This window comes from Macrobrachium nipponense, chromosome 6 (assembly GCF_015104395.2).
Source record: "Macrobrachium nipponense isolate FS-2020 chromosome 6, ASM1510439v2, whole genome shotgun sequence".
Taxonomy (NCBI): domain Eukaryota; kingdom Metazoa; phylum Arthropoda; class Malacostraca; order Decapoda; family Palaemonidae; genus Macrobrachium; species Macrobrachium nipponense.
The window spans coordinates 44154161-44179160 of NC_061108.1; the positions used below are offsets into that span (position 1 = coordinate 44154161).

Consider the following 25000-nt stretch of genomic DNA (forward strand, 5'->3'; position numbering starts at 1 on the left):
CATTTTCAATATATAAAACTTTATGTAACGGCTAATTTAAAATGGGTGCAAATAAAACATTAACCACAATCGCACGTATGATTTTTTTTTTTATTCGGTAAGAGTTACCGCGCGGGGGAAGACGTAAGGAAAATGAAAAATTTTTTTTGTTTTTTTTTCTTTTCATAAACATTTGACCCATAAATCGTAAATATGGTGCTAGAAGGACCTTTCCAATTTGTTGTTACCAAACAAATGCGGTAAATGATTGACTATTACTAAAATATAATGGAGTTTTTAGCTTATAATATTTTTGCGTTTTTTCCGACCATTTTCGGTTAGAGTCAAAGAAATTGACCGAAAAGGGTTGAAAATTTTTCACTTACTTATCATTTTTTATATTGCAAATATTTCAAAACTGATTGAAACCGCTACAACCGATTGGTTGTTTTTAGTTGTTTATTGTGCATGAAATTGCGCACATTTTTCCATAATAATAAAACTTTATGTACCAGGCTAATTTTAAAAGAAAATGGTGCAAACACATTACCACAAATCGCATGTAATGATTTTTTTTTCGGTAACGAGTTACCCTCGCGCCGGACGTGGAAAAAGTTTGGTGTTTTTTGTGCATAAATTCACCATAAAATCGAAAATATTGTGGCTATGAGACTTCCAATTTTGTTGCAAATTAAGGTAAATGTTTGAATTTAATTTACTACAACTATAAGCGTTTGTTTAGCTTACAATTGCAGTTTTTCAACATATTTCGGTAGAGTCCAAAGTTAACCAAAGGTTGAAATTTTGGGTGGGGGGGGGGGGGGGGCAATTATCGTTATTTATAAATGGAAACTATTTCAAAAACTGATAAAAGCTACAATCATGAGTATTTTTTTGTTGTTGTAGTTGTGGGTATGAAATTTGCACACATTTTTCATATACAAATACTTTCATGTAACCGGATAATTTAAAAAGAATGGTGCAAAAACAAATTTATGTCCAACGTGGACAAAATGAATTTTTGAGATGTGTCCCACATGATACTTTTTTTAAGTGCGATAACGAAATAAATTCGCACTTTGCAGGTGCCTGCGTAAACGCTTGGTAAACAAAACAACCCGCCTTTGATCCGTGGAACTCCCAGCAATCCCCCAATGGCGCAATAATTCAAAATTTTTAGGCTGGTAGGTCCTATAAGTATTTTTCCTCCGCGAATTTTAAAAAAAAACCTTTTGAGTCGACGATAGGTACGTCCATTCTGGCATACTGGGGGACATTTTGACCTCGAACGTTTAATACGTCCGATTTCGGCGTTTAAGGGTTTAATTAATAAACTTATTACATGCATGTACCATTAAACAAGGATCTTCCTCAGTCAGGCGAGGAGAGATAGAGAGAGAGAGAAGAGAAGAGAGAGAGAGAGAGGAGATAGAGAGAGAGATTTGCATAAAAAAACATCAAAATTACGTTGACCACAATTGTAATGGCACTGTTTACTCGACAAATTTGACAGCTTCCCAAGACCTCTGATCAATCACTGGAGTTAGGAGAAAGGTAGGGAAATTGATACATGAAAAAGACGAAGGGAAGAATTTCATTTGAAGTTAGCTTATAATTTATTATTATTATTATTTGAAAATATTAATAAGCAACATGCATCTACCCATAAAAACAAAAATTTTCTTAATCAACGTAATAGAGAGGAATTATCCCCTTACTTAATGTGGAAATATGTAAAGGTCATTTTTTATCTTCTTTAAAATACTACCAAGGAATTTATTATTTTATTAATTTTTTATTATTTGGGAAAAATAAATTAAATTAATAAGCCCACTGAATCTACCATAAAAATTTTGTTTTCTTATCAACAGTAAGAGAGAGTAATTATCCCTACTTAAGTGAAATTGGAAAGGTCATTTTTTATCTCTTTTAAAATACTACCACATACGAATTTTGTAATTACAGTTTTATTATAATTATTATTATTATTATTATTATTATTATTATTATTATTATTATTATTATTATTATGATTATTATTATTATTAATTATGATTATTATTATTATTATTATTAACAGAATATATCAATAAACATTTTACATACTAGTAACATGAAAATTCTTTCATCTCAGTAAAGAGAGAGAGAGAGAGTATGTGTTTATCTCTCTGTTCTCTCAGAAAATACTTATATCGCTTCCAGCGAGACAGAGGGAGGGAGTTACCTGTGTGGCAAAAGGGAGAGAGAGAGAGAGAGAGAGAGAGAGAGAGAGAGAGAGAGAGAGAGAGAGAGAGAGAGAGAAATTGCATGAACACTTGGTGGCAACAACACAACAGCTCTTCCCCCTCCGTCCCATTACTTGATATGTTTGGCATTTTTAGTACCTGGAGTTTGAGAGAGAAGACTGGGATTTCCTTCATTCTTAAATAATTTTTCAAATTTATAAACTAAAATCTTACTAATTCACTTTAGTATTTTCTTTAATGAATTTATGTTATTGCTGTATACATTAATATCAATATTCGAAAATATGAAATCAATTATTTATCATACAAAAAACCATACATCTCTGTAGAAAAGAGAGAGAGAGAGAGAGAGAGAGAATTATTATTTTTACTATGTGATATCATTTAATCTTATTAACCCTCTTACACCGAAGCGGTAAAAAAAAATTGTCTCCCGTGTGCCGGAGGTGTTTCAGAGTGAGCGCGGAAGCGGAAAAAATATTTTTTTCAAAAAATCACAGCGCGCTTACTTTTCAAGATTAAGAGTTCATTTTTGGCTCCTTTTTTTGTCATTGGCTGAAGTTTAGTATGCAACCATCAGAAATGAAAAAAATTTTCATTATCATATATAAATAATGCGATATATGATAGCGCAAAAACGAAATTTCATATATAATTGTATTCAAATCGCGCTGTGCGCAAAACGGTTAAAGGTAACAAGTTACTTTTTTTTCGTTGTAATGTAAACTAAATTGCGACCATTTTGGTATATAACACATTGTAAAACGATAAAAGGAACACAGAGAAAATATTATCACAAAATAATGCATGAATTCGTAACGCGCGGACGTAAACAAATATTTTTTTCCAAAATTCACATAAATCTAAATATTGTTCTAGAGACTTCCAATTTCTTTCAAAATGAAGACAAATGATTGAATATTACTATACTGTAAGAGTATTAGCTTACAATTGCAGTTTTCGACCATATCTGACGAGTTAAAGTTGACCGAATGTCGAATTTTTTTATATATATATATTTATTTATATGCAATTATTTCGGAAATAAGAAAAGCTAAAACCTTCAAATATTTTTCGTTTTATTCTACATGAAATTGCGCACATTTTCATATATAAAACTCTATGAAGCGCCTAATATGAAACGGAGCAAATATTCCGAGAATGGTACGTACGCATTTCGGAGATTTGTGGCGGAGAATCTGTGCGCGGGAGGGAAGAAAGGATTTTTTTTAAAATTCACCATAAATCTAAATATTTTGCTAGAGACTTCGAATTTGTTTCAAGATGAAGATAAATGACTGAATGTTACTAGACTGTAAGAGTTTTAGCCTACAATTGCGTTTTACGACCATTTCGGTAGAGTCAAAGTTGACCGAACGCGGTTTTTTTTCTATTTATCGTGATTTATATGCAAATATTTCAAAAATGAGAAAAGCTACAACCTTCAATTATTTTTTGTTGTATTTTACATGAAATTGCACACATTTTCATATATAAAACTTTATGTAACGGCTAATTTAAAATGGTGCAAACATTACCACAATTGCACGTATGATTTTTTCGGAAGAGTTACCGCGCGGACGTAAGGAAAATGTTTTTTTTTTTTTCATAAATTCACCATAAATCGAAATATGGTGCTAGAGACTTCCAATTTGTTACCAAATGAAGGTAAATGATTGAATATTACTAAAATATAAGAGTTTTAGCTTACAATTGCGTTTTTCGGACCATTTCGGTAGGTCAAAGTTGACCGAAGGTTGAAATTTTGGCACTTATCGTTATTTATATGAAAAATGATTCCAAAACTGATAAAAGCTACAACCATGGTTGTTTTTAGTTGTATTGTGCATGAAATTGCGCACATTTCCATATATAAAACTTTATATAACAGCTAATTTTAAAATGGTGCAAACATTACCACAATCGCATGTATGATTTTTTTCAGAAGAGTTACTGCGCGGACGTAAGGAAAAAGTTTTTTCATAAATTCACCATAAATCGAAATATTGTGCTAGAGACTTCCAATTAGTTGCAAAATTAAGGTAAATGATTGAATATTACTAAAATATAAGGGTTTTAGCTTACAATTGCGTTTTTCGACCATTTCGGTAGAGTCAAAGTTGACCGAAGGTTGAAATTTTGGCAATTATCGTTATTTATATGAAAATATCTCAAAACTGATATAAGCTACAATCATGAGTATTTTATTGTTGTATTCTACATAAAAATGCGCACATTTTCATATATAATACTTCATGTAACGGCTAATTTACAATGGTACAAAAATGATGTCAAAGTGACGAAATAATTTCCGAGATGTGTCACAGATACTTTTTAGTGCGGCAAGAAAGAAATTCGCGCTTGCTCGCCTGCGTAACGATTGTAAACAAAACAACACCTTGACCCGTGAACTCCCAGCATCCCCTGAGGCGCGTGATTCAAAAGTTTTAGGCTGGTAGGCCTATAAGTATTTTTCCGCGAATTTTAAAAAAAACTTTTGTTTGTCGACGTAAAATACGTCCAGTCGGCGTAAGAGGGTTAACCTTACTAATACAGTATTAATCAATATTAATATATGAAAATTAGTAAATCATTTTTGTACCATAATAATGCATTTAGTTGTGAAAATAACATCAAAATACACTAATTGGTGATGATTTTCGCCGGAAAATCCCGCGAATAGGTGAATCCCCGGCAAATAATCGGTAGATATTGTCCAGAGAGAAATCCGCGAATCAGTGAGTCCATGAATCCGGGGAACGCGAATACGGGGGAAACACTGTATATATATATATATATATATATATATATATATATATCTATATATATATATATATATATATATCTATATATATATATGTATGTATGTATGGTATGTATGTATATTTGTATGTATGTATGTATGTATGTATAACCCTACCTAAATTTTGCATTAGGCAACTCGAAAAATGTACAAGGTCCAATTTTAAATATGTTTTGATGTCCATGTTTTGCTTTTGTACCAATGAATGGAAGGATGGTGATAGACAATCCTCTTATTACCCTTGGCGGTCACTTTCTTAATCATCCTACACGAGGAAATGGCAGCACTGCTCAAAAATTTTGCCAAATCTACCAAAATGTCACCCTTTTTCCTGAAAAGTTTAAATGGGTTTAAGAAAATATGGCAGCAGTGCTAATCACCCTCAAGTCTCAATCTTTTGTAGCCAGAGTATAGTACTTTTAGGCAAGGTAACTGGTTGATGAGTATGTGTCCTGTCTTATAACCTGGGGTTAAGTCCTGGGTGTTGGTCTGGTAGGTGGTCTCTAAAAGTTTTTAACTTGATGGTTTTGGTGTTGATCTTGGGTCCCCTTTAGTGTTTCATAGTATACGTACTACCAGAGATGCTCCAGCCTGACTGGACAGCTTTTGAGGGATGAAGGGAGTTCTTGTTTACATTTTGAGAGGCATTATGTTAGTGTTGTGCCTTTTGCTGCAAATGCCACACACCAGCAAGTTTATGCATTACTGCTTGTGGTGATTGCCTTTTTGTTCTTTCCAGGGGATTGAGCAGCTTGGGGTTAGTGTTGTTTTGCAGGTATTTCAGCAGATTATTGGCTGCAGATTATTGGCTGTGATGTTGTACTACAAGGTGTCTTCTCAAGTTGGCTTTGCTGTGCTTTTTATAGTAATGTTTATTTCCTTGAGGGCCACAATGGCAGCATAATATATTTTTCCTTCAAGAGGAGTAGGTCTTGAAGAGGCAGTGACAGTCTGTTAGGCTCCTTATTTTTTGAAGAGTTAAGATTTGTGTGGCTGAAAATTCACTCTGTTAGCAGTGAATGGATATAATTTGTTACCTGAATTTTCCCAAAAATCTGCTAACTATTAACTGATATGGTCCTCTTACTCATTGCTTTCACCACCTGCCATTCTGCAGTGTGTATATGAAAAAAGGAAGGGGTGGTGAGAAAAGGTCTGTAAAGAGTGGTTACCATCCTATCAGACAGTCACTTCCACACTATTGCACAATAGGAGTGTTATTAATATAAGTAATGATACAAGAAGTAAAAGAGCTTTTGATATGGACACTATGACACTATTGGGGCAGTATGATGAGAAAAAATTTGGAGCTTATTAAATGAAACTCTGATGTTCCTTAACCTAATTTATTTCCTTAATACTACAGTACAGAAACTTAATTTTTTATCGCAATATAATTCTTCAAAAGTTGTTCTAGTGTCCCCAACCAAAGATGACAGTACTACTGACTGAAATTCTCTCAGTCTCAGTAATATCATTTTTCAAAACTCTCCAAACAATGAAAATTATAGTAGTAACAAAAAGAACAATTTAAAAGTAGTAGTCAATGACAAAGGTGATATAATGCAAAATATTAAACAGTCAAAGAATTGTTGGATTTGACATAACCTTTGCAGTTTTGTCTGGGAGGATTTTGTTGCAAGCAAAATGACCACTATAATTACATAATAGGGTTGTCATGGAACCAAATCAGTTTTCAGGGTGACAGAGAATTAAATCAAAATATAAGTAATGTGTGTGTTGGGAAACTTTTGGCAATAGCTATATGTAATTGATTTGTCATTTACTTAAGGTATCCTCAACATCCATACTGGACAAAATCACATATAATTATCATATGATCTTTTGCCTATTTACAGAGCCTGAACCCATGTTCAATGTTGAAGTTGATGCAGCTGCTGCAGTAGGTGGAAGTGGAGTGCCTTATGTGTATGCATCATTTCCTGTTGATGTTGTAGTATACTTTCACATGCAACCATCAACAATTAGGTATGTAAACATTCATGAAATATTTATAGTGTTTGTGCTAGGGATTACATAGTCAAATAGGCACTGCTGAATATGAGGTATACAGGTTGGGCTGTGGAACATTATGGAACTTGAACATGGACAAACATCATATATATATTACTACAATGAACAAGCATGTTATGACATAATTTACCTACACAGGATGTGTAAGTACGTACTGTGTAAGTAGCAAAAATTCTAAACTGTATTTCATATAATCTCACATTAAATATAAAATGAATAGTGTGCATCATGTATGTAGCTGCAAAGTATATACCTAGTGCAGGCCTTTCTTATGTACTCTTTGCTTGAAGGTGGGGCTCCATTAAACTTACACAAGAATGTTGCTGATCTAACTGTTCATCTACAAGGGTAAAAATAAAATGAGATGGAACAAGGGCTGAAGGCCTTACTTTAGAGGGATTCTGGAGGGAAAATCTCAGGATAACTATATTACATGTATATTTACAATACAAAATCAAAGACAAAATGAGCAATACATAAAACGAATAATAGATGTTAATTGAGTGCCAGGGATTAAACTTTAATGGCACTGTTCATAAGGTTACATTTAAAAATTAATTTGGTGTAACCAACAAGCATGCAGTCAGTCATGACAGAGGGGTCCACAGCAGCAAGCACTCCTTTCTGCACTAGAGAAAGGCATATGATCACTTGATAATAACAAGGATAAGAGAGTAGGATTGAGGGCAACAGAAATCCTTTTTACATAACACACTACAGTTAACCCCACTATTCGCGGACTCAGCTATTTGCAGATTTTTCTGTAGAACATATACAGTGGTCCCCTATATTCACGGGGATTGTGTACCAGACCTCCCCCCCGTGAACATTTAGAATCCACAAATGTTTAGAACCCCTTTCTAAAAATGCTTATAAACTCTTATCTTGAATGTGGAAACTCCATCATCAAATATACATTCAAATATCATCCTATTACAGTTCATATTAATCTCAGAAATATTATTGATACTATTTTAAAGTAAATATTACATTTTATGATTATAAATATGTATGTATGTACTGCATGACTTAGTTACTTATGTAGAGAGAGAGAGAGAGAGAGAGAGAGAGAGAGAGAGAGAGAGAGAGAGAGAGAGAGAGAGAGAGAGAGAAGGGGGGGGGGGGCATTCTTCATCCTCGGTGATATTGTCAAAGCCCTCACCACCAAGAATTTTTGCCAACTGGACTGCCTTATTAATGGCCGAATGCTGGATTTCCTGAGGGGAGAAACCCCTATAATTATGGACACAGTCTGGGCACAACTTACTCTAGCAGGAATTCAGGTCTCCTTCTTCATGTCCTTCAGCAACTGGTCAATGACAGACAGACACGTGGCAATCGTGAATTTATGCCAATAGGCTTTCAGCATAAATTCACTGTCACAGTCCATTGCATCAACAAGGTGCTGGAGGGAGTTCCCGGTGTAGAGTGGCTTGAAGGCACAGATTACGCCCTGGTCCGTGGGCTGGAGGGGAGAGGTGGTGTTGGGAGGGAGGAACTCGAGCTGGACTCCCTTGTAATAAAGATCGAGAGGGTGGCCACCAGCATTGTCCATTATGATCAAGACTTTGAACTCTATGTCCAAATTGGCCAGGTATTGCCTAACTTGAGGAATGAAGCTCTGGTGGAACCAGTACTTCATAAGACTTTGGTGGTCCAGGCCTTGGAATTATGCATCCAGAAGATGGGCAGTAACACCTTGTACTTATTCGTAAGTGCCCTAGGATTTGCAGTCTTGTAAATGAGGCCTGGTTTTAGCAAAAACCCAGCCGCATTCCCGCACATCAGGAGGGTCAACCTGTCCTTTTGTGCATTGAATCTGGAGGCTTTAGCTTCATCCTTCATAAGATACGTCCAGGACAGCATCTTCTCCCAGAACAGGCCAGTTTTGTCCATATTGAACACCTGTTCTGGGCGGCATCCTTTCTACTGGATTATTTTCTTTAAGGCCTCGGGATGTTTTGAGGTCGCCTCTATGTCGGCAGATGCAGCTTCCCCATGTAGGGAAACAGACTAGATGGAACTTTTTATGAAACCAGTGGAACCATCCTTTGCTCACCTGAAAACCTTTGGAAGCTGAGGATGGTCCCGTTTGTGGCTCTTCTTTCTCTTCTTCTGGAGCTGGTTCATCAAAGCCCAAGAATTCCATTCCCCTTCTTCATTACCTTCCTGTGCCTCTACATCTTTGCCTTCCTCTTCCTCGCAACCTTGTGTAGCAGTTGATGACTGGTAGTAGAGCTGTTGTACTTTTTTGCATATGATCTTGGAGTCAAGGGGCACATTCTTCTTCCTACAGTCCTTGATCCAGAACACAAGTGCAGATTCCATTTTCACAATTGTTTTGTCTCTCATTTCATTGTGGACACAGCCTTTGCTGTACCATAGTATGCCATGCTAACACACTTTCTTATTTCACTTTTTTTTTTGTATCTCACCGTGTTCTCGTTGACATTAAAATGGCAGCCAACCGCAGTGTAACTTTTGCCATCCTTCAACATATGAAGAAGTGTCACCTCGTAGAGCTTCATTTACAGTCTTCTTTCATTTAACTTCTTTGCCAGAAGCCTTAGAAGGAGCAGGGCACTTTTTAGGGGTCATTTTTGGCATGATGAACATGGATATTTGCTGATAAGTACAACACAGATTCACTTTTACATTTGAGTATGTCAGTAACTTTCTACAAAGTGAGGCTGGTTACGAAGAGATGTGCGATACCCACAATTCCATCTTCATGAGATGGGACTCGGGTTTCAACCAATCAACGCCAAGTGTACAGCAAATGAGCGACAAGGAAAATAAATGCTGTTCCTTGATTGGCTATTGAGTAGACAACAGCCAATAGGGTTTCGAGTATCGTTTTGTTTGGGTACTATTCTACCACGGCATCATGGCATTATTAAAGTTGTTTATCTGCAGAAAGTTGGCTTGGGTGAAACATCTTCTAAGAAAACCCAATTTTGTTATTGGGGCGAGTGAGACCACTACCACGAACCTCTTGTCATTTAGAATTCTCCTTCATCAAAATCCCCCTCCCTGAGAGAGCTGACACACGGCCGGCGCCAGCAACTACTACTACACACCCTCCCACGCCGACCGCAGCGCCTCTCGTGGCCATCCTTTTCGTTAGCGAACTTCCGACGCACGTGTCTTCCATTGCTCTGCATTTTGTGTATTCTTGGGATTATATTTTCGCTACGATGGAACTCCAAGCTATCACTGCAGCTAAGTTAAGTACCCCGAAAGGTTATACACTAGTTTTAGCCAACCAGGACCCATTTTAACCATTTTTTAGGTTCATTAATGGTCATCCTGGTCTGGCGCCAGGCGCGCCATGCCGGCTTGCCTCGTGTTTTGGTTTGCTCCTTCGGTCTTCTATACCGTAGTATCTATTCCTTGTTGTGTATATGCCTTTATCATGCCATATTTTACACGTCGTACAGAAGTTGCTACTTTATTTCTATTACTTTACATCGTACTATTCGGAAATCCTTTGCCTATACCTTAGCTTTATGCATGCATGTCCCTTTGTCTAGGTTTTTAGGCGTGTGGGTATTTTATTATTACTATTTTATTGCTATATTGCTCTTTAGTCCAGCCATCCTGGCCGTCGCCCTCCGTTTACGTATCGGCAGAGGCCAGCTCCCGAGTTGTTAGCTCGTCTCCTTTCGGGGAGCCTAGCCTACTTCTCCTGGATGTCCCTCTTTTTCTCCCACTCGTGATTTCCTTCCTTTCATTTATTACGATGTATTCATTATGGGTTGCATGTTGGGGGCGATCAGTTAGCCTAGGCTATGTTTTATTTGTCTCGATCGCCTCGTGGTCCACCTGCGCTCGCGTCGAGCCAGCTGATCGCCTTGGTCCTTCTCTCAGGGCCCCCCCTCTCCATTTACCTCCCAACGTGGAGGGACGGGGACCTAGTTCCTCGCGTCAACTCATGGTGTCGCTATTGGCAAGACGCACCCGAGCAAACCCCTCCCCCCTTTGCCTCCCTTCCGGGGGGGATACGGGAGTCCCGGACTTAGGGGGTCCTGTGTTGGACTGGACACGTTTTCTGTGAGTTATGGGGGGTACCTTGTGTGTTCAGGTCGGGTTGGCTACCCCGCCAGTTCGCATTGGGTCCTCTCCGGCGCTCTCTGGTTGGCTCTCCTCTTCCCTCCCCATATGGCCGGCTCCGTCAGCTCTTTGGGGGGTAACGGAGTAGGCCTTACATGCTTCCCCTAGTTATGTTTGTTGTTGTCTCTCGCCTTGCCGGCGGAGAACCTGCTCACCATCCGTGTGCTCCGTGGGTGGGCGGAAAGGTTCTACGGTGGAGCTATGCTCTGCCTACATTGTTGTTTTGTTTTTGTTTTAGTTTTATTTTGTTTAATTTAATGGGTAACCTTCTCATGTTCTCCGCTGTGTTGTACCCTCACCTCGTTGTATGTACTTTATGTGTATGAGCAGGTATCTGGTTTGGCGGAAATCTTCGCTCCGGTGTACCAGAGTTTTCAAGCCAGTTTACTGAGTCCTATGGACTCTCTCACACGGAGTACAGGAGAGGATTATGCCCAAAAATTATTTCACTCCGGCATGCAGCGGAGCTTCATATCTCTTAATGGGTTAGCCCTGTTAGTAACTGCCGATACTTATCTATCTGTTCACTTACAGGCTACCAACTGTCAGGAGGCAGGATGCAACGCCGTCCTGCAGGACCCTTGCAGTCATGAGGTCTGCCGGACCCACGCTCCCTGCGCTGTCCGCCACAACGACTTGATTGTGTGGCACCATGAAGCCTGCTCCATTTGCTATGAGTTAGTGAATCAGTTTTCTACCGGAGTAAGTATATACCGGTGTAGGTATTGTCTCTGTTCTTGGTATATACTGTCAGATAAGTCTGTATAAGAGTGTATAAATGTGACTTGTAGTCATAAGTGTTAATAATATATCTTCGGGGCTTCGTTGTAAGGACTACAATGACCCTTTATTTCAGGCTACCGCCGTGAAGGACACCGCGTCGGCTACCCTGAAAGCCTGGGTAGGAAGTTTTGGGAAGAACGCGCCCAAGGGACAGCCGTAAATTTTGGACAAGAGTATGGCTGTCCGCATCTTCCCAGGCGGCAAGTCGACCAGTTACGTCGACCCTGTAGCGGCAGCTCCGTGTATCGCTGCCATCCAACTGCAAGTGGCGCAGGCCTTGGTGGAACAGGGAGCCCCGGGGATTACCAAAGACATCCTGCACAGACCCAGTGAGAACCCTCAGGTAGAGGGGAGGCTGTTTCTCTTCCGACATCGGTGGGGATTCAGCAATTGGGCACAAGGCATTGTGTCCAAAGGGCTGGGATGGAGTTGGATCAAAGGTCCCCCTCCATCCAAAACATTCCTTCAACTACCAACAAAGGAATTGACAGAGTATGCACAAGAGCTCCTTCAGAAAGGAGTAGTATCAAGAGTCAAACATTTAAAGTTTCAAGGACGCTTGTTCAGCGTGCCAAAGAAAGGCTCAACAAAACGAAGAATAATCTTAGACTTGTCCCGTCTAAACTTATTCATTCGTTGGGACAAGTTCAAAATGCTGACTATCTCGCAGGTGCGGACCTTACTTCCCCGTGGGGCCGTCACCACCTCTATCAATCTTACAGACGCATACTATCATATCCCAGTTGCAAGACACTTCCGCCCATATCTAGGCTTCAGGTTGGGAAACCAGGCATTCTCATTCAAAGTGATGCCCTTCGGGCTGAACGTAGCCCCCAGGGTGTTCACGAAAATAGAGGAATCAGTGGTCCAACAATTGAGATCACAAGGGATAATGGTAGTAGCGTACCTCGACGATTGGCTCATTTGGGCAACAACCGTCGAGGAATGCCTCAAAGCCACAAACAAAGTAATTCAGTTTCTGGAACATCTGGGGTTCCAAATAAACAAAACGAAATCCAGGCTAACGCCGGAGTCTCGTTTTCAGTGGCTCGGTATTCAGTGGGACCTGAACTCCCACACTCTGTCAATTCCATTGGTCAAAAGGAAAGAAATAGCCAAGTCAATAAGACAATTCCTCAAGTGCAAACAAACATCAAGGAGAAACCAGGAAAGGATCCTAGGTTCCCTCCAGTTTGCATCAGTCACAGATGTTCTTTTGAAAGCAAAATTGAAAGATATAAATCAAGTTTGGCGCTCAAGAGCAAATGTCAAATCTCGAGACAAGTTGTCAGTAATTCCGCCGATTCTTCGCAAACGTCTCCGCCCCTGGGTGAAGTCCAAGAATCTGTCCAAAGCAGTTCCTCTCCAGTTCCCTCCTCCGGCGTTGGTTATCCATAGGACGCCTCTCTAAGTGGGTGGGGAGGATACTCCCAATTCAAGAAAGTTCAAGGGACTTGGTCACCTCAGTTCCGCCGGCTTCACATAAACGTATTGGAAGCCATGGCAGTATTCCTCACTCTGAAGAGGCTTCTACCAGCCAAGAATTCCCATATAAAGCTGGTTTTGGACAGCGCAGTAGTGGTACACTGCATCAGCAGGGGAGGATTCAAATCAAGGCATGTGAACCATGTCATGATAGCCATTTTCTCTCTAGCAACCAAGTACAAATGGCATCTATCCTCCACTCATCAGGCGGGAGTAAGGAACGTGATAGCAGACGCCCTGTCTCGATCAGTTCCTCTAGAATCGGAGTGGTCCCTGGACAGGCGCTCATTCCTGTGGAATTGCCAAAGGGTCCCAGGTCTCCAGGTGGATCTTTTCGCATCACAAGTGTACCACAAGCTCCCTTCCTATGTGACCCCCAACCTGGACCCTCTGGCTTATGCCACAGACGCCATGTCCATAGACTGGAATCAATGGAGGAAGATATACATCTTTCCTCCAGTGAATCTTCTATTGAAAGTCCTGAGCAAACTCAGGACATTCAAGGGACAAGTAGCTTTGGTAGCTCTGGATTGGCCCAAGAGCAATTGGTATCCTTTCCTCCTAGAACTGGGTCTCCGACCTCGACGGATCCCCAATCCCAAACTGTCCCAGTCAGTACAAATGAGGACTGTGTTCGCTTCCTCAGGAACTCTCAAAACCCTAACTTTATGGACTTCATGAAGTTTGCGGCTAAGAGAGATGCAAATATTGACCCCAGAATATCCTTTTCTTAGAATCGGATAAGAGGGAATCAACTTTACGCCAGTACTATGCTGCTGTTAAGAAACTGGCAAATTTCCTGAAGGAAACAAACGCTCGAACCATGACAGTTAATCTAGCTATATCCTTCTTCAGATCCCTGTTTGAAAAGGGTCTAGCAGCTAGCACTATTACCACTAATAAGTCAGCTTTAAAGAAAATCTTCCAGTTTGGTTTTAAGATAGACTTAACAGACTCCTATTTTTCGTCTATTCCTAAAGCCTGTGCTAGGCTCAGACCTTCAGAAAGGCCGAGCTCAATTTCATGGTTCTTGAATGACGTTCTCAAACTGGCTTCAGATACTGACAACGATTCATGCAACTATATAAAGTTATTAAGGAAAACATTATTTTTATTAAGCCTGGCCTCAGGAGCCAGAATATTAGAACTGTCGGCTCTTTCCAGAGCATCTGGACATATAGAATTTCTCCCCTCAGGAGAAGTCCTATTATCTCCAGATCGTAGCTTTTTGGCAAAGAATGAGGATCCCTTAACGAGATGGGCCCCCTGGAAGGTCCTCCCTCTTCCACAAGACCCTTCTCTTTGTCCGGTGACGACCTTACGAGCCTATCTGTCCTGGACATCATCTAGATCCTCAGGCCCCATTTTTATGAGGGAGAAAGGTGGCACTATTTCAATAAAAGGGATTAGACAACAAATCCTGTATTTTATTAAACAAGCTAACCCTGATTCATTCCCTAGAGCCCATGACATCAGGGCAGTGGCCACCTCTATTAATTACTTCCAGCATATGAATTGCAATGACTTAAAGAAGTACACGGGCTGGAAATCGCCGACAGTCTTTAAACGTCACTACTTAAAATCCTTGGAATCTCTTAAATTTCTGGCAGTGGCAGCGGTAAACATAGTTTCCCCTGACACTGCCCAGTAGTCGTAGTCGAAGATCCAGATCTCCTTTCTACCTGCCTCATTAACATTTCCTCTAACCTTACCGTCAGGTTCAATTGTGTTTTGAGCCTTAGCTTCCTAAGAAGGCTACATATAGTGGTCTGCCCCTTATTTTTAAGCTAGGGGCACCCACACTTGTAAATATTGTTACTAACTGTGATCGTTTGATGTTGTCCTCCCTTATTTTTTTGCTAGGGAGGCACACTCATATGTATTATAAGATATTCATTCAATTGACTTAAAAACTGTAGTGAGTTAGCCTCATACAATCTAGTTTAAGTTATCATAAGTTAGTTTAAGTGTACTTCTAAGTCCAATTTTATGTTCTAAACTAACATTTGTTACATTAGGTTAAGCTAAACCTTAGTTATGATAACTTTGTAAATATTTAAACTAGATTATATTCATTTATTTTATTTTATTTTTGTTTTATTTAGACCTTATTTTTATTCTTCCAATCTTGTGCTAATTCTCTGGTACTATTTCACGAAGCGACACGAAGTGACACGAACTGAGCCCAGAAAAGGGATTTTGACGAAGGAAAAATCTATTTCTGGGCAAGGGTTCGTGTCGCCCAGTGAAATTACCCCCCGTGTTTCTCCCACCCTTGCGCCCAAGATTGGCCCCTAACTTCAAGGATGGCCACGAGAGGCGCTGCGGTCAGCGTGGGAGGGTGTGTAGTAGTAGCTGCTGGCGCCGGCCGTGTGTCAGCTCTCTCAGGGAGGGGGATTTTGATGAAGGAGAATTCTAAATGACAAGAGGTTCGTGGTAGTGGTCTCACTCGCCCCAGTACCATACCGACACCCTCTTTTTATTTAGGGTGATCGAGTCAGTTATTCTGACATCCCCCTATTTTTATTTTTTCTCTGGTTATGTTAGTATCATTTACCTAGAAATAATGAACTTAAGGGATTATTTCACTGGGCGACACGAACCCTTGCCCAGAAATAGATTTTTCCTTCGTCAAAATCCCTTTTATGTACATACTTAAATATTTAATAATCATCTTAAAACATTTCACAAAATGTACAGTGCACAAAATATCAATGCTCATACTGTACCCAATTGACCCAGTATGTACGTACAGTTCAATGTTCTCTCGTTTGTGCATTTTTTGCTTGTGTGGTATACTATACACTACTACGGTCTAAGATTATTCTTTAAAATGTCCTCTAAACATTCTGCTTCTCCTAAGGCTTCTGGCTAAGAGCCTAAGCATCAGAGGCCCTTACAATTAATGATAGGTGAGGAGAAAATAGACGTGATTGTCAAGTTAAGAGAGGGCAGAAGTCATGGAGAAGTAGCAGCCCATTACCACGTGACTGAAAGTGCACTCGCTGCATTGAGAACAAATATGAGCAGGGCAAAATACTTGGGGAGGCCATTCTTGGACAAGAATTTGCCTGACCAGGCCTTTGAGAAATTTTGTGGTCTCCACAATTTGATCAGGGATGTCAGGGAGGTACAGACAACAATCAAGACATGGGATAAAAATAAAGGGCCACAACTTTCGTCAAAACATACTATTAATGAAATAGTGAAGCCCTATCATGACTTATTTGTACAAATGTACAAATACCTCAAGAAGGTGGTGCCTTCTGAAATCCCTGATGAAGCACCTCCTGAAGAAGGTAACGAGGCGCCCTCTACTTTGCGTGAAATCTATCTTCATCGTCATTCATCAGGCTGCACGGCTATAATATTGTCATCATCATCTATAATCAACATTAAACACAAGTTCCGTATGATTTAATTTTATTATAACACATATTATACAGTCAGTAATGTGAAAATACAGAATATTGCTGTACAAAAAAATTTGCATATGCAAATAACGGGAGCGGGTGGGCCGCGAATAATTTTAGATACATTCCACAGAGAAACCCACAAATGAGTGAGTCCTCCCATGAATTATTTTTAGATAGGTTCCAAAGAAAAATCCGCAAATCCGGAGAATGTGAATACAGGGGCCCCATTGTATACACATTAAGGTAGTCCCGGGGTTACAACGGGGGTTCCAGTCTTGAGACGCCTTGTAAGCCGAAAATCGTTGTAAGCAGGAACATCGTCAAAAATCCTAAGAAAACCTTACTTTTAATGCTTTGGGTGCATTAAAAACTAGGTAAACTGCATTCTTATTGCAATTTTCATCTCAAAAAACTTCAAATATTGATTATTTTTAATTTTTGGTGTCATATTTCTTCTGCCCGATCAGCGCTGTAGACGGCGCAACCCTGGAACATGCGTTGTAACCCTGGAAGTAATTTCTGATGAATATAATTGAAAGCACCTTAACCTCGGAACGTCGTAAGTCGAACCCATTGTAACCCGGGGACTGCCTGTATTTGCAAAAAATTCAATTATTCACGGCATTTTTTACTGAGAAATACCGTATTCACAAATTACTGTATTTTCATATAATTTTCCTGACTAAATGCACTTTTTGTGATAAAACTATTAGAATACTCATATATGATCATTTTTAGTGTTTTTTTTTTAACCATCAAAATAGACAGTTCTAAGCATTTTTAAGTATTCTCCGATTTTTGCTATTCAGGGTGGGGTGTTGTGGTACCCATCCCCATGAATACAGGTGAGCCACTTTACTGAATAAACGTGTGACATGAGTAAACATTACAGGTCAGGTCTACATAAAAGTTGTATGTACTTAGAAACGGAAACATTTAGTAGAAGAAAAACTAAGCAACTGGACAACCTCAATTCCTTACTGTACCACTAGATGGCTCTAGTCAAATTCTGAAGAGATGGCTCCTCTAGTCCTACCAATGGAAGGATGTGGGATAGGTCTGGGTTAAAAGACTAGGACTCTTGTCATTCAGCCACAGATGGATGTGAGCTCTGAAGGAGCGGGCAGTAAAAAATGTGACTTGCCTGGTGGTGATCTGGTTTCTCTCTGTCATGTAATGGGGAGCTATTTATCATCTCCTTTGATCACTGACTTTTTGTGCCTGGCATTATGGGTATGTCAAACTTTCTTTTTTAGCAGGTGCTGGGTGGTTAATGCGTCAGATTTTCTCTTTTGGCGAAGGCTGGCAGGTTAGTCTGTGCCTCAAGTCTTACAAAAGGCACAGACATCTTATCTTAATCAGTGCCTTGGGTCATTCGGGTATCCAGGCATCTTCCCTTAGTTCGTTTCAGTATCTGGAATAAGAGTCTTATTGCCGTCACAGAGCTCAAGAGAGGATTAAAAGCAACAAGGGAAATCAGGAGATTGAAGGAGCAGTTTTCCACAACCAATTATCAGTGTGTCATTGCCAACAAACTTGATTAACAGAAGGGATTAAGTTTGTTTATTGGGAAGCTTTACTTGATTCTTGAAAGGTAAGTTGCCTTGCGAGTGTTAACTTTCTTAGCAGCTCCCTCAACAAGTAGACATATACCCTTAATTGGGTGGGAATGTCTGCAGGCAAGTTAAGTTGACTTTTAAGGATTACTTCTCCTCTGCTTGCCCTTGGTTGCTTTATTGAACTTAGAATAAAGATTTCTGCATTTTGGATAAATGCAAGTTTTATCACACTGGTGGTAATAATTATGTTAGCACAGAATCGAGCGTTAAAAATGAAGCAGCACTTTCAATAAATCACAATGAAAAATTTATAACATGAACTTTATTATTTGTCATAATGTAATATTATAGGTGTAAGATAATTTCATTGAATTATTATTAGAATTAGTACCTATAAGTTAGTCATGCACATAAATATAAGATTATCATGGTTATATTAATTCATGCAGTTAGTTGCCTTGCTGAGGCAATGTAAAGGTAGTACTCATGGTTAGGTGATGCCATGGTACCTAGGTATGGTGGTGGCACTAGTGTTGTAAAGGCTTAGTGGCTCTGTTACATATAGGTTTGCCAGGCAAGTTATTGCACAGAAGGAAAGTCAAGACTCTCAGAGCAAGGATATCTCATGTTTGGCACTCTGCATTGGACAAAGTGTGATGCAAATTAAGAGAGTGAGGCAAGGTGTAAAATGATTTTATAAATGATTGAAGTTACAATAAGAGATTAATTTACAAGGTTATAAGTAGTATTGATAAGGGGAAGAAACCTGGCATCCTACTTTCATTGAAGGTGCCAAAGGTCTTCATAAGATAAAGTAAGGCACTGTGCCATATGGGCACGAGTGTGAGGAGCCCCAGTGGCTCTCCAGTCCCTGGAGTTCTGCAACCAGTTGAGATAGGGTAGAATTTTCCCTCAGTGTCTTATCTTCTGAGGACTGGGAAAGAGAGGAAGATTGTGGGCATGAGAAGCTTGCAGGCTACAATGACCAACTCAAGCACAAGTTGCAAGGCTGTGCCAGGGGTGAGCATCTGCCTTGGCCAGGGGAATCTAGAGGGGACCCTATTAAACTTTGGGTTGGCTCTCTTACCGACACTAGACGTGGGGCCAAGCTGGAAGAAGAGAGACGTGATCCGGTCTTTGATCTCCTGAGGGGAGATGTATGGCATGCTCTGGCACTAAGGCAGGATCAGGCACAAGAATTAAAATTGGAATTGACTCAACATTCAGGATGGATGGAGCATGGCACTTCTCAAGGCACTCAGGTGGCACTGTAAGGGAATTTGAGGCAAGTTTGGGATCCCCAGAAGGGATATCTATTGCGCTCTGGCACTGGCACTAGGACAGAGCCTGGCATAGGAATTAAATTTGGTAAGGGGCTCAGTGTTCAAGGCGAATGGAGCTGGCATTGCTCAGGGCGCTGAAGTGGCACTGGTAGTGGTTCTGAGGTAGGTCTGTGAGGACTATTTGTGCCTGATGGAGTGAGTTTTTGAGGGGTTAAGATCCCTGGGTTGTCTAGAGTTAGGTGGGGATTGAGAGTCCTGTCCCAGGAGGTCATAGCCTCCAGGAAGATAATTTTCTATTGTAAGAGTGCAGAAATTGGTTCTGTGGGACCTGGTTAGTTAGTATCAGTTTTACTCAGTTGATACTCTCAGTGGTGAGTAGTCAATGTTTGTCAATTGTAGTCCAATAGAGGATCTTGTCTTCCTGTATTAAGGAGATTTGTGCACCAGTGTCTTTAAATGCCTTGACCTGCTGTGTGGAGTGGCTACCTTGAGGAAGTGGTACAAATATAGGACTCTCAGCTGGAGGGCCTCATGATGGCTGATTAGCAACCACCAAGGTAATGGCAGGTGTAGCTGCTTTGCTAGGGCAATCTGTCCAGAGGATGGAGTGCCCATAGACCTTGCAGGTAATGCAATAGACTTTGCTGAAATCCCTGTTAGGAGCTGGGGAATATTTATGAAGTTGCTTGGATTGATTAGAGGGAGGCATTGCAATGGCTCTTCCTTTAGATTTGCACTGGGATTCCAAATGCCTCTGCCTTTTCCAATAATTGCATATAGAAGGTGTAGAAGAGGGCCTATTCTTTGGTTGGGCTGGTACTGCGGTGTGACTAGGAATTATCTTTTGATTCAGGGAACTGTGGTGTGGATGATAGGTGTCCCAATCATCTGCCAAGCAACAACTCGGTGTAAGTCTTGGGCTGACATAAGTAGATGGCTAAAGAACTTGGAGCATAATGAAAGAAATCCTCCAGCTGTATGTGATCTAGTAGCTTCTCAAATGTTGTGATGTCTAGGGCTTCCAGCCAACGCTTAACAGCTCGAGTTTTATGATGTGCCCAAATTTGCCTAAGTCTGACCTGCTTCCTTTGGTTGGCCGTGCCAACATTGTCTCCAGTGTTCAGAAGTGATCACGTAGGCTTTGATGACCGCCTTCCTGACCTCTGCAAGGTCACCCTGAGCACTAGCAGGGAGATCTCCACTTCAGTTGGAGAGAAGTTCCCAAAGACCATTCTAATGTTTCTATCCAAGCTTCTGGATTTTATTCTACTGCGGGATCACCGAGGCAATACTTGAGAGTTGTAAATGAGGTGGGGAAGGTGGTGCAGTAGCTGGTTGTGATTGGGCTGAATCTGCTGCATTAGCTCGCCAAGCTTGCTCCTGCTGGATCTCCTTGTCCTTCAGAGATAGCTCATGGTGCCTCTCCCTCTCCTCCCTTGCTTCTCCCTCCTTCCTTCCTTCCTTCTTTCTGCTTTCTCTTCCCCTCCTCTTTAGCTTCTCTCTCCTTTCTCTCTTCATTCTGTTTTCTCTCCCTCTCATCCATTGCTTCTCTCTCCTTTCTCTCTTGTTTCTGCTTTTTCTTCCTCTCCTCCTTTGCTTCTCTCTCCTTTTGCTCTTCTTTCTGCTTTCTCTCCCTCTCCTCCTTTGCTTCTATCTCCTTCCTTTCTTCTTCTCTGCCATTTTTCCCTCAGGAGTAAGGCATATAGCTCCTGTACCCACTGGCCAAGCTCACTTCCCATGCAACCTGCCTTCTTCCCTATATCCATGAAGGCTTTGAAATATACCGCTATGGTGCTGGTGGGTTACAGTGTGTTGAACTAGTCTCGGGACAGCACAAGCAATTAACCATGCGTGCAATTGCATAGAAAGGATATGGTACTCTTGCTCTGGCAGGGTGTGCATTTTGCTCTGGCAGGGTGTGATTATGCAATGGTGTGGGCTGATGGGTGGCAACACTAGTAAATGAGAGCACCTGTGATAGGCTACTCAGTAATTTGAGTGCCATTTTTGTAAGATGGCACTGGCACTAAGTACCAGGTTATTCCGAAGAACTAGTACAGTATTTGGGTCTACAAGGCAGAAATGGATGGCACTGAGCTGATGTAAAGGGCAGTAATTTGGGCGAGTGCCTACAAATACTGTGAGAGTGCTCCTTATGGAGACAAGGACGCTGGGAGCATTCCTTTGAGTGAGCAGATGGCTCTCTAGGACCCAAAAAGAGGATACCTGAAATAAAAGTAAGGTGAAGGATATGCTGATGGCACTCGATGCCAAGTGACACGGTGTTAGTTGTGTTCTACACAGTAGTGGTGGTTTTTGTTTTGGCACGATGTGGATGGAGTGTGGAAACACAATGCAACTGGGCAGTGAGTACAAAATTTCCAAGCACTCAAAGCTGCGGTGGACCACTGGGCCAGTGATGCAATACAGTGTTCCCCTGCGAATACAGGGGATGTGTACCAGAACTCCCACAATTAGCTAGAATCCATGAACAGTTGAAACACCTATAAAAACACTTAAAACTACCTATTTTGTTAGTTAAAACTCAAGCAAAACCCACTAAAAATTCTTATACCTGGTATTTCTCATAGAAAAAATACTGTGCGAATTTTCCGTGAATAATGGGGGTATATGTTCCATAGAGAAATCTGCAAATACGTAAGTCCATGAATCCGGAGTCTGCGAATATGGGGTTTCACTGTCGAATCCGGAATCTGCGAATATGGGGATTTCACTGTATGTACACACTGGTGGGTTGCTCATAAGGTGTGGATTGGTGATAACACAGCCCAAATTGCAAATGAGGCAGACTTGGAGCAGCACTCAAAGGTGTGGTGAGATCATGGATGAAATTAGGTAGAATGTGCAAAACTTAAGAGTTGAGAGATAAGTTACACTCTCATGACAATCACTCATTTGCCGAGTGTAGAGATGAGGTTGTGAAGAATGGTTGACTTGTTCCGAAGAATAATGGATAGCATGCACACAGTCATCCTCAGCTGTAGTACAGAGGTTGTTGGTTCCGAGAAACAGAGTTATGGTTATATGGTTCCAAAGAACAATAACTGAGGGACCACGACAGTGGTATGCTGGAGAAGGTGGGGCTGTGAGTTTAATGACTGGATTTTTTGGCACGAAGGAGTGTGGACTCATTCTGGAGAATTGAGAGTAAAGATTAGGTAATGATTGGAGCTCTCGGTACCCACTTATGTTCAAGTAGCTCAGCCGTGTAGGGTAACACGGAAGAATGGGTTACATGGTAGGGTAAGCTTTGATGGGTTTGGGTAAATGAGAGACACGTAGAACGAACATTCAGAGTGTGGAAAGCTTATACAAAGTAATTGGATATGGCTGCATTAAGCAAGTCATGTGTACAAATGGTTATGCTTATTCAACAGTAAATGATAAATGTGTCAAATATGATGAGTATGTTTCTTGAAGTAATCATGCAATGGGGCAATGACCACGGTAATCAATTATGTGAATGATTGTTCGTTACGTAATGTTGACCTGCCAAAAGCTAGAATGACTAATAGTTATGACAAGTGATCATAATATTGTGTGAATGATTTTACGTTGGGAGACTATGGGGTAATAATTTATAATTTATTCAGACATGCGCAGTATAACAACGCTTTGAAATAACACAAGTCTCATGTGAAATTTTTATATAATGTTAGTAGAAGATTTTGAAACTTTATTCTTGCCACAGATAGAGAAGGGAAAGGTTGGACAGACAAGTGACAATTGCATGCATGTAAGGCGCCATTGTTGTGTAAAGAAGAGAGTGTGACTGAGGGTGGGTTTGGCAGCTGGAGTGATTAGGTTAATGTGGGGAGGGTTTTGCCACTTGTTATTTTAAGCTTGTGATCCCGCCACAGGATTACTTGGAGCATTGTCTAAGATCAACAACACACGAAAATCTAAATTTTCTCTCTTACAATAATGTTCTACTTCCACTGGAAAATGCTTTAAAAGCCAGTTCTCACAAATATAAGCAAACAGTCATCCATCCTTTTTTATTTGCATACCAGTGAACAGGGATCGTCTTTTTACTTATGCCTTTTAATCCACGAGGATTTTGTGCGTGAAAAACAGCTACGGGCTTCAACTTGAAATTGCCTGCCATGTTGTCAACAACATAACATCAATGTTATCCTATTTTTAAAGGGCTTGAAACCAGTGGAACCTTTTTCTTCTTTGCCCATATAAGTTCTATTGGTCATTCTTTTCCAAAATAGTCTACTCTTGTCGGCATTAAAAACTTGCTTTGGGCTAGATCCCATTTCACACACGATAGCTTTAAGTTTTGGAAATTTGGCAGTAGCGTCATGGTCAGCATTTCCACTTTCACCACATGAAACGATATTATGCAAATTCTGTCTATGAATAAATTAATCTAACCATCCCTGACTTGCAACAAAAGGCTCTGGATCTTTTATATTTTCATTTTCAACCACACGCTGATAAAAATATAATGCCTTTCCTTGTAAAACACTATTGCTAAGCTTTGAATGTTTTACTTTCGTTTCACACTCAATATAGAGAGAACATTTTTTCCACTATTTCAACCAGTGGATTTCTGACTCTTGGTGTTATTTTTGCTGATAGCGGAGTAGACTGTATCACTGAAGCACGAATCTTTTCTGCGTTAGCCTTAATATTCCTAATTGTGGATTCACTAGCTCCAAACACACGTCCAAGACGCTTTGCAACACTTTCATTTGAAGTAGATGATGCTGGTCGTTTGGGTCCCATTATGCAGAAAAATAACTAGCAGTATGAACATGAAAAAGCGAGAACTAGCAAACACACGATCAAGATTGTGTTAGCCTACGGACTGAGCATCTAAGCTCCACACATAATACTGTATTTGGCACCACGTGCGTCACTAAGCCGTTCATGCAGAGATGAAATGAATATCATGTTGCGCATCTCATACTTGGACTCGCACAATTGCGAATTTCCCCTCACATAAAAAGAATGAAGGTATTAAAATGTAATTTGCATAATAGTGAAGTCAGATATATAGAATTTGCATAAAGAGAGGGGGACCTGTATTATATATATAATAAGTATATATATATATAAATATATATATCTAATATATATATATATATATTTATATATATATATATATATATATATATATATATATATATATATATATATATATATTATATTAATATAGATATATATATATATATACATATATATATATATATATATATATATATATAGATATATATAATATATATATATATATATATATATATATATCTATATATTATATATATAA

The 25000-nt window shown here is 39.9% G+C and overlaps 1 protein-coding gene across 5 annotated transcripts in view; it reads left to right on the top strand.

The window, feature by feature from the left end:
* Positions 1-25000, top strand: part of LOC135216295 (bridge-like lipid transfer protein family member 1) — a 344268-nt gene that overhangs the window by 154911 nt on the left and 164357 nt on the right. For all 5 annotated transcript variants that reach the window (XM_064251461.1, XM_064251462.1, XM_064251464.1 and 2 more), the window contains one exon: positions 6888-7017. In XM_064251461.1, coding sequence (XP_064107531.1) covers positions 6888-7017 — 130 coding nt within the window. The remainder of the gene's footprint in view (positions 1-6887; positions 7018-25000) is intronic.